Raw genomic sequence first — 17417 nt, 5'->3', positions numbered from 1 at the left:
TTCCTTCTTAGGGCAACAGACTGCTTCCAAGGCATAGATGAAAATTAATATCCATTTATACCACACTGCCTCAAGTTGAAGTATTTAAAAAATAAAAGAGAAACTACTCAGTGTTTTTAAAAAAGGAAAAATAATTGCTCCTAATGAAAGTATATGAATTTGGTTTGTATAAATAAAACTTGGCTTATGTAAAATGCCTAGGGGGAGAATTTCATGTGGATTCAGACACTGATTTTCTCTGTACATTGATTTTATCCACCCTCAAAAATTGCCAGAGAACTGTCTAAAACAATAGTATTTGGTTCCTATTAAGAGTACCAAACTGAAGTACAGAGGGCTAAATTTGAGACATTAAGTACTTCTCATTTCTTTTATATTAAGTTAATACAAAACAAGGGATTCAGAAGAACTCTTTAGGTAAGGGGTAAAGTGTGCCCCTCACTGGGTGTTTTAGTCACTTGCCCAAGGCCACCATGGCGCCACACTCTCAGAACTAGTTTCTCCTAATCCTGTCTCCGGGTTGCGGCCCCACCCTCTCCGCCACACCTGAGGAATAAGGGCTGTGGCAGAAGCTGGCTCAGGACGCTGAGTGGTGGGATTTTTGATGCTGGCCACATGCTGACATGTTTTTTTTTTTTTTTTTTGAGAGACAAAAGTGGGGTTTCAGTAGCTACAGGTTGTGTAAGAGATTGGACTGCAGCAGAAATGACATAAAGTTATCTAAGGGAAACCAGACGCAGCGCTTCCAAGACTGAAGCCAGTATCTGCTAAACTGCGTTCCTGCATGAAAGTCCCTGAGCTCCCCTGTTGACCCAGACTGGGTGCGAGACACCAGGCCACCCGGAAAACATGGCCTCTGCAGACTGGGAGCTCGCGACCCAGCGGGAAAAGCCCTGTAAACAGATGAGTCGGAAGGGAGCCACGGTCCAAGGTGCAAAGGTGGAGCCCGGGAGGAAGTGGCCACCTCTGCCTGCGCGGTCAGGGACGGGGTCCTGGGTTGGGGTGCGCAGGTCCTGACTCCTATAGGGGCGGGGACAGCGTTGACCCACAGGGACAGCTGGAACACCCAACTCAAACTGCTTCAAGCCCAAGTATCGCCCTGTTGACAGTCACACTAGTGTCGGACGACAGAGCCAAAGTGCGCAGCCCGTGCGCGCAGACAGACGTGCCGTCCAACTTCGGAACCACCTTGCTGGAGAGGGGCGGCCCCCTGCGTCACCCCCGCGGGTTGAGGTCCCGCCGGGTGTAACCCGAGCCGGTCGGGTTGACCCGCGGCCCCGCCCTTGCCGCGCGCGCCCCGGGCCGGCGGGCAGGTCGGGGCGGCGCGCTCTGAGTCACCGGAATCTAGGTGGGGCCCGCGCGCCGCGCCCTCGCGGCCAGCCCCGAGCGCCGTCCTCCCAGGAGCCGCCTCCCAGCGGCCTCTTCCCTTTTGTCGTGGAGCCAGCGCTGGCGGGTCACTCTCCCCGCCGCCCGTGCTCCGCGCGCTCCTCTGCTCCGCGCCGCGATCGTAGACATGCTGCGCTGCGGCCTGGCCTGCGAGCGCTGCAGGTGGATCCTGCCCCTGCTCCTGCTCAGCGCCATCGCCTTCGACATCATCGCGCTGGCCGGCCGCGGCTGGCTGCAGTCGAGCGACCACATCCAGACGTCCTCGCTGTGGTGGAGATGCTTCAGTGAGGGCGGCGGCAGCGGGTCCTACGACGATGGCTGCCAGAGCCTCATGGACTACGGTGAGTGCCCACCGCCTCCTCCAGGAAGCCCTCGGGGCTGCGGCTTGGGGGCAGACACAGCGCGTCCGGAGCCCTAACGGGGTTCCAGGCGGTGGCTGCTTACAACAAAACAAAACAAAACTAAACCGAGGTTCTTGTATCCGATCTGAGCTAAAAGAAGCTGCTGTTCTGGATGTCCAAAGTCAGGTTCAAAACCGAAAGAAAATGGCCCTAGTTCAAACTATGCTTTTTCCCTGTAGGATTTGTCAGTTACCTGCATAAGAAGATTCCAGCTGTTGTGGAGGTTTAGATGAGTAAATATAAAGAATAAAGTGTGCTTTCTTGGAGACCTACCGAAATTTCTTCCCACTCTCCTTCCTCTTCTGGTTCTTGTGGTTAAAATATTAAGTATTAAAATAGCGTGCCTTCCCTAAATAGGTGAATTCCTTAATTGGATTGAAGGGAAAGAAACTTTTTTTTCTACGAAGAAAGTCCTTTCTGGCAGTTTTAGCAAATTACGGTTTCAGTAGATACTTAAGTGTTTTACCTGTTGGGCTAGTTCTTGTTTGCTCTTGCTCTAGGGAGTGCCCTTTTGGCTTAAGCATTGGCATTGCTGTTTAGAATATTTATTTTAATCTGATTTGATATCCAAATAGCAAACTCATCATCTACATCAGCGAAGTGAAGGGAAGCAGAGTTGGCACATTTAATCCCTTGCAGATGGAGTGTTCTATTTTCCCAGGCTGGAGGAAGCCTCAGTACTTGACTGGTTAATGGACAATAGTTCTTTTAAGAAAAAGCATCTTCTTTTACAGGGGAATCTCTGCCCCCCCCCCAGGATAGATATGCATAACAGCTGGAGTCCATTGTGATTGGCATTGTGTAGGGAGTGGGGTCCTGTGGACATCATAGAAAGCTTGGTGCCAAATGAGACCTCACCATCTAAGTGATATAGTTTTAAAGAGAAAGAAAGCAGCCTTGATTTTTTTTCTCCACCGACTTGACTCTTTTCCTGAAGGAGCCTACAGTTTCCAAACAAATCCTGTTCATTGGTGGTTCTGGGCCCTGTTATCGGTGGCTAGGCCTAGCCTCACTCTTAGGGAATCATTTGGAAGTTCTCATGGTGGACTTTCCTGAAAAGGAGGCAGGGTTCCCACTAGGCAGGTAATAAAATGCAGAGACTGCAGGGAATTCCTGCTTTTCTTAAAGCTTCCCCACTCCCATCTGAAAACACATACACAAACACTTTGCCTGCTAAGGTTTGTATTATCACAAGTATTTTAGGGCTTTAAAGGGAATTAATTACTTTGAAATAATATAACTATCTTCTAGTTAAAATGTGTTCAAACTCAGTCTTCTGTAGGAGACTTGAGATCTGTTCAGGGTTTTTTTTAAAAACAGATCTGGGTAGTTCTGAGGCCAAAGGCTCCTATGCAGACCCAAAGAACACTCAGTAATCCTCCACATATGAGGTAAGCTGGTAGAGCCATGTCCCACTCTTGTTGGGACATGATTTGGCCTGCTGGGCCCTGGCTGTGACTGCAACCCTCTTTTGAAACAGGCACAATGCCACTTTAATGTTTCTTGTTGGGCTGGGTGAGCTCACCTTTTAGGGTGCGGCTGTTTCAGCCTTAAGCTGATATAGTAGTCAGTGTATTGAAGGGAATAAGCAGGTTTTGTTTCTAGTTTGGTGGATTTTATTTCCTTTAGATAGAGAAGTCAGAAGCATTATCTTTTTTCATTGTAAAAAAACACACCAGATCAAGAGATCAAGTGCATGGTTCCTTTGAATTTGCTACAGAAATTGCCTTTTGGAAAAGCTCAGTTTTCCAAGTGAATCTTGAAAAGTCTGTCACTACCTTTCTGATGCAGCACACCTTGTTTTCATAAATCAATAGTGGCTTTGACAACTCAATTGAGTTACTTCTGTCACCTTTGCAAAGATAGTGAAGTGTCAGTAATGGCTGTGGCTCAGGCCCTAAGAATCACGCCACAAATCCAGGAATGGCTGTTGGCCATGGGAAGAAGACAGCTAGATATGAAGCCAACAGAGGGGTCCACCTCCCAGCACTGAGACAAAGATGAGCTTAAGTGCTTGTTCTTCCATCCGTCTCCTGCATGGACTGTTTGGCTAGTTTTGTCTCACAAGTGTAGAAATTGAGACTTCTGTGTTATAGGGTGATTATCTAGGCATCTATGAACTCTGTAGATTTTCACATAGCTCTTTAAGGCCTCCTGAAAACAATGTTTACCTGAGATCACACTTTATCTTAAATACAGTTTGCAGTTACACACACTCTCACATGGGTACAAACATGCAGCAGGTTGTGTAAAACAGATCACCATGGGTGGCTTTGACCAAAGTGATACCTCAGTATAGAGAACTGAGTATGACCATTTTTAAAAAACTTGATGTGGAGTAGGAAGTAAGTATCCCGATTACCATTGTAACTGTTAAGAAAGTAGACCTTTTCATTACTGTGTTTGACCAGCTCTTTCATTAGGTGTAAATATGTTCTTTTTGTGGTAAAGACACAGGTTATTTCTGGAAAGTATTGGCAATAATACTAAAGAACATGAATGTTTTTGTAAAGGCAAATAGTTCCTTAGCACTACAAATATGAAAAACAGAACACTATTCTTCATTGTTGGTGTTTTAAAAAAAAAATTTCAGATGAGCAAGTTATCTCATTTTTCCTTGTAAATGAGTCAAATTATATTCTGAATATTATCTTTTACATTATGGTAATAGCTAAATTAAAGCCTAGCTTAACGGATATTTATTTGAATTTTTTGATTTGTATATGTCAAGAGGGAAAAGAAAATCGAGGTTTACGACTGAAATGGTCATCCAAAGTCACCTAAAAATAAAATGTGAGATTCAGCTTGAATGTGCATTCAATACATAGTGTTCCTGAGCTGCCAGCACCTTTCTAGTTTTAAGGACAAATTAATCAGGAATATAGTCTAAGCATTGGCTATAGAGATTTCAAATCGGGGCAGGCTCTAGCTTGTCAGTTTGGAGAATAATGGGTGTGAGCAATGAAACAGAGGAATAGAAAAGAAAGTGGAGAGTTGTTACCTGGAGTCTGAACTCAGAAATGCAGAGCCTCATTTTAAATTAATCAATTAATTAATTTTTGGTACTGGGGAGTGAACCCAGGGGCGTTTGGCCACTGAGCCACATCCCCGGTCTTTTTTATTTTTTGTTTTGAGACAGGATCTTGCTAAGTTGCTAAGGCTGGCTTTGAACTTGCAGTCCTCCTGCCTCAGACTCCCAAGTCTCTGGGAGGTCAGGCATATGCCACTGTGCCTGGCCAGAGCCTCATTTTCCCTAAAGTTACCCTTTGAATACAACCAGATACATCCAGTGTTTTTCACAAGAAATCCCTCTTGGAAAACTCAAAGAACCAGAATTTATATGAAACAATTTTAGATCATTAAATCCTATGGTTCTCAAAAGTATAGAAAATGAGAATAATAATTATGAACTCAATAGTTTACATCAGGCCAAATTCAACTTACAGGATTTCATTTTGAGATTATACTCTGTGGCTTTTGGGGGAGCGTGTCGGGGTAACAGACACGCTCTTTATTCTTTATTCACATTCTTATTTTATGACATTAGACATTAGTGGGCAGATGACTCTTTGTATTTCTTCACATGTGTGTGTGTTCACGTCCTTACACAACAGATTAAAAAGTTGGCCACTCTGTAGTTTAAATATATACTGATTTTGGGAGTCTTAAAGTCTAACTAGTCTTATAGGCTGGTCTAGTGTATTGCTTCTCTTAGCAGTTGCTACCCCAGAAAGCCACAGTCCCTTTCCTGTGACCTAACTTGTCTCTGCCATGTCAAGTCACAGACTCCTGGACTGTTAGAATTAAAGTGCATCCAGTTCAAGCGCTGGACAAAGCCCCATGCTCGTTAACTTCAGCTGATGAGCAGGTTCCTTTTATTTGGCAACTTCAATCTGTTCCCTGACTGATGCTATTTGTTTACAAACACCCCATCTCACACCGACTGAGCTGGAATGTGCTTCCCTGGATTTCTGCTTTCCAGTTTCTTTCTTCCTTCGGACAGATTTTAAATATTTAAGAATAGATCCCCAATTCATTGCTAATTCTCTTGTCTTCAAAGTAAAAATTCTCATGTTCACTTCTTCCTGTATAGGAGGGCTTGCTCGTTCACTGATTAGATGAAAGAAGACCATAACGTGGTGGAGTAGGGTAGCTCTGTAAGAGCACAGTGGTAACTAAGTAGTCACTGCCTGGCCCAGTTTCAGGAGAAAATGTGGAGCATGTGAAGAATCTCACACCAGCTGTGGAATGCTGGCCCCTGTGGTTCTCCCTGCAGTTCTCTGCTGAACTATTCCTTGCAGGATGGCGGCATCTTCCTAGGTAGATTTGTTTTGTGTTTGCAAGTACACTCTGTTGTCCTCTGAATTTTTGCCACTCCAGGTGTTACTTACCAGTAGCATCAGCAGGATCTGGGAGGTTTAGTGCCACATCCACCTACTGAATCAGAATCTGCATTAACAACTTCCCCTTTTGAGTTTCGGAAGCACTGGCCAAGTCACTACAGATGACTCTGCAAAAGAGTGTTTTGGAGTATAGTATCTACTCATGTTTATTTATGGATAGATAGGACCTTTTACTTTTTTAACTATGATTTCAATTCTGCCTGAATGTGGCATAAAGAACCTCATAGAAACAATATGAAGATATCTGACAAAAACTCAGCTCAGGTCCCCTCGGTGGGGACTAATAGACGAATCCTTCATTCTGAAAAGGGAAGAAACCCTGGTTTGGTGACATTGGTGTCCTGGTGCAAGGAGAAGGGCACTGATGGTTTCAGTCCATTTGGTGTCCATGTAAAACACCTGAAGAATTCAGCAAATCCATGAAAGAAGCACTCACTTTGGGGGAAATAGTAGTACATGGTCTCCAAAATATCACCAGCAACATTAAATATATTAGCAATGTTCTCCTTGTTTTAAGATAAGTGTCTCCCCCACCCCTGCCAAACTGTAGTTTATCATTTCTAGTTTGATCCTCAAGGTTTTTGTTTAGTTTTACCTTTTTCTTATCCGTTGTCCTTGCTAGTCTTTTCCTACCCATCTCTGCTTTGTAACATGTGTTCTCCTGTATAATTTCTGGAGAAAAATATAGGATGCTTCCTCATACAAACAACAACAACAACAAAACCTTAGAAACACTTCCCAGGAAAACTCCAGTTTCATTAGTGGCCACTGAATAGTTTTCATGCTCTTGATTAAATGTTGGATTTTGGCAGGTAATAGCAAAGTTTGATGATAAGCTGTTGTTCATCCATTTTATTTGAAAGTAGATTTATTATGCTGGTTTCTTTGACAACATAATCTTCTCCAAGTGGTACTTACTAAATCAACTTAGGACATAGAGTACATATATAAACCAAATTGGTGTTCCCTTGAGGAAACAAAACAAACAAAAATTCCTAGGCAGAAACACAGCATCTATTTCCCTGGAGTGCTGCTGGCTTTTGTTGTCTTAATTCGGGGGCTAACAACTGACAGTGAGAACCCTCCCTGGTACCACATGCGTGCAATTAAGAAAGGCCTTAAAATCTGGAGTAGTAAAATAGTAATGAAGGACAGACTTGTGTTCCGAAAAGATAAGATGAAGACTGCATTTGAAGAACTACAGGCCATCTGTTAAATCATAAAAGAAGTTTAGATTTAGGACCCATTTTAAAAATTGATATTTTCCCATTAGGGTTGGTAATGTGGTGTAATTTAGATCATATAAGAAATATGAATAGTTCCAAAAGGGCTGGCTAAATTTATAGATATTGGGCTTAGTCTGGACAGCTGAGTCAAAATTTACTTAGGATAAATACACTTAACTTTTTACAAAATGTATACTGTGGAGAACAGCCCTGCTCTAAGCCTGTAGGACTGATGATTCCCTTCTCAGAACACTGGGTCTCAAGCAGCCTGCTCAGACCTGGTATGGTCCATCTGATCATTTTACTTCAAGTCAAGGACGTGGGAAGCTGCTTGCCTTATGTGGAGAGGTCTGACATTCCTCAGTGAGGACCTTTAAAACCATGCCAAGATTTCTGTCTAAATGATAGTTAAATGTTTCAATGTGGGTGTTTCCATGCTGTAAGGAGCAGGTTTTACACGTTCTGCAACCAAGGTGGCCTTTCCCAAGACAAAATGTTGCTTTATTTCCATTTTGATTTTCTTTAGACTCAGCACTTTAAATAATCAAGACATTAACTGAATTAATAAAAACAGTTTCTCAAAATGGTCCAATTTGTATGGATGTCCACTTGTTGGCATAAGGCTGGGTGAATTAGCTTACGGTTTCTTTTATTTAATTCCTTTCAAGTACCTGAAACTAAGCATAAATTATTCTTCAGTTAAAATGTGGGAGGAAGCAGCAATCACAATAATCTGTGTTAATTTAACTCAAATAAGCAGGTAGAATCATTATTTATTTTATAGTAATATTACACATAACTTATTTAGCCAGACTTTTAAAACATGGATCTGTGAGTAGAAAACTTTGGTTATTGAAATGGGTTCCTCATGAGGATGTTTTTCCTGTACTATTGAAAGCTCCCCTCTGCCCCACAGCGTATTTCATTATGTCTGCAGTCCTCCACATGCACATGGAATTGCAGAGTATCAAATTTATGAACTCATACAGGGAAAAGTAAATCTTTGCTCATTTGAATTTAATGATTGGATTTTTTTGTGGTTTTTCGGGTAGTACCGGGGATTGAACTTAGGGGCACTCAGCCACTGAGCCACATCTCCAGCCCTATTTTGTATTTTATTTAGAGACAGGATTTCATGGAGTTGCTTAACACCTCTCTTTTGCTGAGTCTGGCTTTTCGTGATCCTCCTACCTCAGCCTCCTTAGCAGCTGGGATTACAGGCACGCGCCACCACCCTGGGCACAATTGGATTTAATTAAACTCAATGGCTGGCAATAACCACACACTCAAAAATCTATAGAAATGAGACTATAATTGACAGAGGGGTACATACTGAAATTTCTGGGCTCCTTTTTGGTAGTGCTATTCTATTCTATGGGGAGTTTAAGTATGAATCTTAGTTGTTCTCTAACTTTAGTATGGATATAAGAAACATGGTACTACCAAAATGCGATTCCATCTGTGATTCCGTTAAGTCTGGAGGGAGGTGCCGGAATCTGCATGTTTATTGAACACCACTGATTAAAATGACAGTATGGTCTATGGGCTACACTCTGAGGAGGTGTAGTTAATTAATGCTCCTTCTAAAACATGGTCCCTTCTCTCTTAAAAGTTTCCATACTTGAAGGACAAGGCAAAAGTGAGGAAAAAATTCACATTTTGGTTTTATTCACCAAATATAGAATAAAACTTGAGTCCTGGAGAAAAGCCATAGAAATAGAGGAGGATCTTTGTGAGCAGTGGTCTCTGGGGAGCTGGTGATTTGCACACAGCAGCACTCATCCTTACATGAACCTTGCAATAAGCATTTTTAGCTGAGTGACATCTGAGTTAAGGCTTGAGGGAGGTAAAATCATGCAGGCAACAGTGAGAAGAGTGAAGAGACTAGCATGAAGCTAACAGGTGGCAGATGCAGGGTATAAATGAGGTCTAGCTGGCTCCAAAGCCCCTGTATTTCCTGCTGGCCTATGTCTTTGTTTGACTTGGAGCACCCAAATGACCTAGAATTGAGGGAGAATGTTGTCTGCTGTCAATGTGTTAGAGAGTAGAAGTAAAACCAGGGCAAAGGGCAAATGAGTTTCCTTTTCAAATGCAATAATGAGTAATAGGTTAAGAACATGTTCTTCCAGTAACAGATGAATGGGTAAACAAAATATCCATATGATAGAGTATTATTCAACCACCAAAAGGAAGAAAATACTGATTCATGGTGTAATGTGGATGAACCCTTGAAAAAACTACCAGGTTCAGAGAAAAAAGCCAATCACACAAGGCTACAGGCCATATGATCCTGGGAAATGTCCAGAATAGGTGCATTTAGATTAGTGGTTGCCAGAGGCTGGGGAAAGGGGGACTGGGAAATGATGGCTCGCAGGTTTCTTTTTGGGGTGATAAAAATGTTCTGCAATTATAGTGGTGATGCTTGCACAACCCTGCGAATATAGTGAAAACTATGAACGTGTACCTTTTAAAGGAGTGCATTTTAAGGCATCTAAATTGTATCTAAAAACTTCATGTTTTGGATTCAGACAGGTTGGAAATCTAACTATCTAAACCATTTACTAGCCATGTGACTGTGTGCTGGTTATCTGAACTCTTAAAGCCCAAGTAAATCCTCGTTTCTAAACTAGAACTGAAACTCTTGTGAGCCTAAGAAGTTGTGAGGAGTCAGTGAGCTAGCATGTGTCCTAAATGCTATTTTTCAAGCTCTAGATCCAAGGTTGTATGCAAAGAGTGTTTAGAAATCAGTGCTGGTGGAGCGACTGGAATTGTAGACTGGAGTTGTCTGTATGTGTATCATGGATGGGTTTCCTACATGAGGGGCCCATGTAGGTTCCTCAAACCTAGAATTCATTCTGATTCTCTTTCTAGGGCCAAGATCAATAATTAAGAACTCTTGTGTGATAAATTCTGAATACTTTAGAAAGGAAAAATTTAGGCAGAAATTTAGCAAGGTGGTTTGCTACCAAACTTGTTGTAGAATCATGGCTTTTTCTTTCATTGTTTTATTTAGCATCTCTGCCTAGTTATAAAGATATGTTTTCAGTTGTTCTTTTTGCATGAAACCAAACATTAATAGAAAACAAAATCCTTAAAGGCATTTGAAACATTTCCTACAAAATTTGTAATTTAAATTCTCTAATACTACGAATGTTTAGTCTGATCATGTTGGGTTAGAGCTTGGTAAAACCTTTTAAATATATCTATTTGTATGGCAAATTTATTTAATAAGAAACAGTTTAAAGAAGAGGAACTTCCATTTCAGAGATGTAAACACTTATCCCCAAACTGAGGGGAGTAAACATTTCCTGAGTCTCAATAGATGAACAGTCTGTATATTTGAATTGCCTCATCTTCCCTTGAAATGTGAAGGTACTTAAGTATTGTCAAAAGAAAACTGTCCCTCCACACAAATTTTGCTAGTAGAAAGAAAAAACGAAACCCTATTGATAAAAAATATTTTGATTTTAGGTGGACACAGTACCTTTATTTTATTTTTACATGGTGCTGAGGATTGAACCCAGTGCCTCACATGAGAAGCAAGTGCTCTACCACTGACCTACAACCCTAGCCCCCTACTGATATTTGATAAGCAGTTTTTAAATTTGACATGTCTGCCTGATTAATTTGTTTCCCTTTTCTTGCAGCGTGGGGAAGAGCTGCGGCCGCCATGCTCTTCTGTGGCTTTATCATCCTGGTCATCTGTTTCATCCTCTCTTTCTTTGCGCTCTGTGGACCTCAAATGCTTGTCTTCCTGAGAGTGATTGGAGGCCTCCTTGCTCTGGCTGGTAAGACTGGGTGGCAGCAATTTTTCCTTTATATCTACAATGGACATCAATAGATCATGTTCCTTTCTACCAGGAAGATCCTTGATAATTATGGTTTCTGATCTATTCTTGGAAATAGCTCACCAACAGAGGATTCCTTTCCTCTTGTGCCTTCGACAGTATTTTATGCTTCCTACTCAAGTGACCAAGTTATTCTGTGTGTGCCCCTCTCTCTCCTAGGTGGCTCCATCCACTGGTACCTACCTACCTAAGGGACCAGAGCTATATTCCTCTGGAAGTATAATGGTTTTTAGAGTGGTCCCTAGTCCTGGCCTCCTGTGAGCCCTGTGCTGAGGAGACCTGAGTGTCCCTGTATCATTTCACTTATTGAAAGAATTTTGTGACTTTGTGATATGGTGGATCATGAAAGGGTTTTCTGCACTGAGGTGGGGAGGGACCACAGCATAGAGCTTGTGCCAGGGGAGATTCAGACATAGGTAATGTGAAGAAATCCAGTTCTGCAGGTGGGTAGGGCTCAGAGTGGACCTTTAATAGTGGAATAGAATGTCATATAATAATAATATAGGAATTTAGGAGCAAGAACTATTTGAAACTTTTGTCAGGCACCTGTCAAAGGGACAAGACCTCAGCTACAGAGCTGAATCCAGATGCAAAACTGGATTTTCTGAGGAGGAGAAAAAAGAAGGTGCTAAAAAGAGCAAAGCGAGGCCACAGGCCACAGATACCAACCAAGGCTCACAGGACCAAAGCAGACTGCAGACCTCGGGACAAATACAACGTTAGCAGATAGTCTTGGAAGCTGGTTGATAGCTTTGTCTCTAAGATTGAACATGAGCCAGGAGGGAGACCACTGTATGCTGGGTTCCCTGTGCTGAGATCAGTTGAGTTTGCAGAGCGTAGGGCCACACAAATGAGGAGTGAGAAGACTTGTCTGAGAGGAAGGAGTGGCATCAGAGAATGACCAGCGCAGTCCTGGCTCAGCCTTTCCATTGGACAAATTTCTCTTGTTTGAAAAACAAAAGCTTACTCTGTGTTTCTCATGTTTCAAAGCTTGCTTTTTGCAAAATATTTTAAAAATCAGAAGTAACTTGGAATTACAAAAGATATGAAAAACCTTGCTGAAACCTGCACTTCTGTTTGGCTTTTCATAGTTCAAATTTATGAGAGCTCATCACAGGAACATATTTGATTTGTCATTCTTTCCTTTCCCATGCCTTAGAAGGCTAAATGGGTACCTGCTGAAGTTGCCATTAGGAACAACATGCTAGGATATTAATCTTAGTTGAAGACTCCTAGTGAATTCTATGTGACCCACAAGCTCACTGCTAGGTATGCATCCAAAAGAATTAAAAACAGAAACTTGGACACACATTTGTAACCACGGGCATAGCATTATTCCCAATAACCAAAAGGTGAAGCAAAGTATTCATCAGCATATGAATGGCCACACAAAATGTGATACATAGATACAATTGAGTATTCTTTGGCCATAAAAAGGAATGAAATTTTGATCATGTTACAACATGATGTACCCTGAAAACGTTATGCCATGTGAAATAAGCCAGACATAGAGGGATAAGATATCACTCCATTTACATGAAGTACCTAGAAAAGGCAAATTCATAGAGACAGGAAATAGAAAAGATGTTTCCAGGGGCTGTGAGTGGGGGATCTGGGAGCTATTTTTTTTATTGGATATGGAGTGCATGTGAGGATAGTGAAAGAGTTTTGGATATAGATAGTGGTGATGGTTATTCACCCTGCGAGTGTACTCAATGCCACTGAATTAAACACTTATAAATGGTAAAAAATGATAAATATTATGCTATGTATATTTTACCATGATAAAAATTATCCTGGGAAAACTCCTTCAACCATTGCTCTGTCTTAGCTTTAAAATAGTAAGGTCAAGTAGTGGCTGTCCAAGCTAACAAGGTAGCATGTATAGAAAATTAGTTCTAGTGCTCAACAGGTTTATAGCTGAAAGGTCCTGCTTAACAACTGTGTTCTCATATTATAATTTAATATTTATCACTTCCTTTAAGGTTTGACAAGGAAATGTATATAGAAGAATAAAAAGTCCAGACATCTTAACGCATTTTTGGTAGTAATAATGTTGAATAATTCTTACTTGTTTTTAAAGATATATTTCACAGCAAAAGTTATTTTTAATTTATATATAATATTGTTAAAATCAGAAAAGTTGAACACTGATACAATTTAAATTTTGCAGAAATTCATCCAAATCATTATAAGAACTTCATGTCAATAGTTAACATTTATTACTAGAAAACAATATTTAACATTTATTTAACATTTAACATTTATTACTAGGAAAATCAGAGGTCAGTATAGAGAAGGATTACTTTTGTGTGTCTTATACAGTATTTTGCAGTGTGTGAAGGACAAGCTTAACTAGTAGCTTTGCTATTTAGAGTATATAAGAAGACAAGAAGAGAAACATTTTGATTGAGTTGAAAAATAGAAGCAGCAAATCAAGATATGGAAACATTTACTGCATTTCTAAAAAAAGAAGAGAACTTTGTGCACTTTGGGGCACATCTATGGAGCTAGTAGAAGAAAACTAAGATAATGAAAAACCTGGTGGTGAGGATTAGACATTCCCTGCTGCGTTCCTAGGTACAGCCAGTTGGTGCCTGCTCTTGAGAGCGGTGTCTTAATGGGCTAAAATCCGTTCCTGCCCTTGGACTTGGCAGTGCACCTGAGAGACATAAACACATCAAGGCAAAACATAACTTAGCACGTAAATACTGTTATAGTTTTATAAAATCTTTCATTTTCTTTGTAGACTCCAAATGTAGATTCTATAAACTTATTGGCATTTTAAACAACTTTAAATATGATGATTAATCATAATTAATGCTGTGATTTTGACAACACAGCATTCAGAACTCTTTTTTTTTGAGAAGACATAAATTTTTATTGAAAGGATGGTGGAGTGAAATATTGAGGTCAAGAATGAATAAGTGGGGGCTAGGGTTGTGGCTCAGTGGTAGAATGCCTGCCTAGTATGTGTGAGGCAGTGGATTCAATCCTCAGCACCACATAAAAATAAAATAAAGGTATTGTGTCCACCTACAACTAAAAATATATATATTTAAAAAAACAATGAATAATTACAGATCCTTACTGATTCTAGAGAAATAAAAATGGATTTTTCAGGGATTACTATAAACAGCAATAACTTAGTGTTTTAGTTAGCTTTTCTTCATCGTGACAAATATACCTGATAAGAACAATTAGAGGAGGAAAAGTTTGTTTAGGCTCGTAGTTTTAGGTGGCTCAACTGTAGCTCTGTGCCCAAGGTGAGGCAGATATCGTGGCAAAGGGAAAAGCAGAGGTAAGCAGCTCAGAACATGGCAATCAGGAAGCAGAGAGAGAGGAGAGAGAGAGAGCATACCACTAAACAAGGATAAAATATAAACTCTAAGGGCAAGCCCCTAGGGATCTACCTTCTCCAGCCACATCCTACCTGCATACAGTTACCACCCAGACAATCCATATGGTGGATTAATCTACCAATTAGTTTACAATTCTCATAATCTAATCATTTCTTTTTTAATACTAAAAGGTAGCTATCCTTTATTAATATGTGTATTTTTTTTCTTATTTGTTCTTTTTAGACATGCATGACAGTGGAATGTATTTGGACATATTATACATACATGGAGTATAACTTATTCTAATTAGGACCCCCATTCTTGTAGTTGAACGTGATATGGAGTTACACTGGTTGTGTATTCATATAAGAACATGGGAAAGTTATTTCCAACTCATTCAGAACTCTTTTTGACATAGGTTTTCCTTTCCACATCCTCTCTTGTCCTTCCCTAAAACATGCTGGTTATTCCCTTTTTTTTATTCTTTCTTTTCCTCCAACCTGGGGTGCTATTCCCTGTTGCCCTCTGTCTCTGTATTACTCTTCACCTTCTCTATGGGATTTTCTGGTGATTCTCCACATTGATCATTACCACCATGGCTTCATTGTTTCATTTAGTCATTCACTAAAAACCAAATGAATTTTCCAATGATACATTAGTTAATATTAATATTGAATCATATATGTGTATGCATGTGTGTGTATATGTATAGATATATGTAATTTTTGCTAACCCTGAATATATTAACTGTATTTGGCACAGGAAACATGAAGGTGAAAAAAAAAGACTTCTTTACCACTCTGCTTTCTATTATACAACACAAACATACAACAGGAGAACAATATGTGCAATATAAAGTGATTCTCTTACTGTGTTCTGTCTGTATTTCATATAGTCATTATATATGTGTCAAGCTCTTCGGTGCCAGGTGTCTCTTATTAGCCAATATGGTTTTTGGCTCATAGTTAACTACACTCCTTCATCCACTTCATGTTTTAGGTGGATTTAACACATATTTAAAGTCAGAAACTTGGTGGGAAGGAGTAATCTGTTCTGTGCATTCATTCATTCATGTCTGCATGCATTAATACTCCGGTATTCTTTTCTTTTCTTCAGCTGTGTTCCAGATCATCTCTCTGGTAATCTACCCTGTGAAGTACACCCAAACCTTCAACCTTCATGCCAACGTAGCTGTCACTTACATCTACAACTGGGCCTATGGCTTCGGGTGGGCAGCCACGATCATCCTGATTGGCTGCGCCTTCTTTTTCTGCTGTCTCCCCAACTACGAAGATGACCTGCTGGGCAACGCCAAGCCCAGGTACTTCTACACGTCTGCCTGATGTGGGCAAGGAGTGAAAGAAAGCCCTGCTGCTGACATGGACCAGAGGAGGACGCTTTTCTCCAGCCCACTTGGAAGCTATGATTTGGTTGCGTTCCTATGATTAAACTAGACAAAAGTGCTAAAATAATTCGGGAGAAAAAAATTTTTAAATAGTGTGTACTTTCATATTCATCTTTTACATGTTTTGTGGAATACAAAAGGCTTGTTTTGCTAGTTATTAATGCAGTATTTCCTTATATCTGTCTATAACATGCTGCATTTGTAAACGAATATAAACACAAACTTAATAAGGTGAGAAGGAGATGGCTTCTAAGATTTAATGGTCTGATCAAGTTTTGTTTTTCCCATATAGAATGGACTGTTTCTATAAGGGTTAAGGAATAGAGGGAGATGTTGGTAAAAATTATCAGTGACCAAATCTTCAGAATAAAAGCAAAACAAAAAATACTTTTTCAAGTCTTCAGCTATTCAAAGAAGCAAAATAATTTCCTAGGGGCTATCATTTGTAAGAATTTCTAATTAATGTCATGAATAGTTGCTTCTTTGCTAAGCTTTGCCTTAACTTGATGTGTTATACAGGAAAGTATTGTTTCATGGGTAAAACAGGTTTTAGTATAAAGACCTCTTTAAGTAGTGAAATGTTGAGATGAAAATTTCTCTTTTAAAGTAGTTTATAGAGTTAGGGTGTGGGAAATTGCTATATTAATACATCTATACTTGTTTTGTGTCTATGTGTTCAGTTCCAATGTAGACTGGACTAAAAGGTGGACCAGGTCTAATTCACTCTGATTGATGGATCTGATTAGGTCATGTTGTGAAGCCTTAGGAGGCTGTCGCTATCACAAAAGTGCCATTGAAACAGCCCAGGAAGAAAAAGTGGCTTGGATTTTTCATTTTGGGTTTAACTGGGCTGTAATCATATAGACACAGCTCTGATAGATTTTAACTGTAATAAAAACCAACATATAGTTAAAAACCTGGTATTCCTTGGTAAACAGACTTAAAATGTCTGATGTAAAACATACAACAGGAGAACACAGGATGTGAGTTTCTCTAAGTATATATTGGCTAAATTATTGGGGGTTTTTTAAACCATTTTTACTGACATAATGATAACCAACTCATTTTATATATCAAATTATTGTTTTGTAAGTTGCAGCATAAGCAATTGCAGTTTTCATTGTGAGTTTTTCCCAATAAACCAGGTTTCAAATCTTTTGTCTAGTTTGCACTTTTTATTTTTTGGTTGTTGTTGCTAATTAGCTATTTTGGGGAAGGGAATTTTTTAAAAAATGCTATGAGTGGGTAAGAACATTAGATAAAATGAAAAGTTGCTTTTTCTCAGTTTTAGGATTCTTGCTTCTTTTAGGTGTTCAATTATAGTTTTTGAAATATTAATGAATCTAGCAGTCTACTCTCTGAGCTTTTCCCTTAATGAATGAATAACCAATGCACTGATATCAGACA

At 40.1% G+C, this 17417-nt stretch overlaps 1 protein-coding gene across 1 annotated transcript; it reads left to right on the top strand.

Annotated features, from left to right (window-relative positions):
* The first annotated feature begins 1414 nt into the window (after nt 1-1414).
* On the top strand, nt 1415-17168 carry Perp (p53 apoptosis effector related to PMP22). The gene is made up of 3 exons (XM_046450251.2): nt 1415-1727; nt 11064-11204; nt 15722-17168. Exons 1-3 carry the CDS (start codon nt 1514-1516, stop codon nt 15946-15948), a joined length of 582 nt encoding a protein of 193 aa, XP_046306207.1. The 5' UTR covers nt 1415-1513; the 3' UTR covers nt 15949-17168.
* Nucleotides 17169-17417: the final 249 nt, after the last annotated feature.

This window comes from Marmota monax, unplaced genomic scaffold, assembly GCF_021218885.2.
Source record: "Marmota monax isolate L192 unplaced genomic scaffold, Marmota_monax_Labrador192_F-V1.1 WCK01_AAM20220418_F8-fsc00030, whole genome shotgun sequence".
Lineage (NCBI taxonomy): Eukaryota > Metazoa > Chordata > Mammalia > Rodentia > Sciuridae > Marmota > Marmota monax.
This window is presented reverse-complemented; position numbering and strand designations above follow the sequence as displayed.

Bases quoted from the DNA above. Each gene is read 5' to 3' on its own strand.
- Perp (XM_046450251.2), top strand. From the start codon at position 1,514: ATGCTGCGCTGCGGCCTGGCCTGCGAGCGCTGCAGGTGGATCCTGCCC. The intron at 1,728-11,063 runs GTGAGTGCCCAC...CTTTTCTTGCAG, and splicing joins CCAGAGCCTCATGGACTACG to CGTGGGGAAGAGCTGCGGCC. The intron at 11,205-15,721 runs GTAAGACTGGGT...TCTTTTCTTCAG, and splicing joins AGGCCTCCTTGCTCTGGCTG to CTGTGTTCCAGATCATCTCT.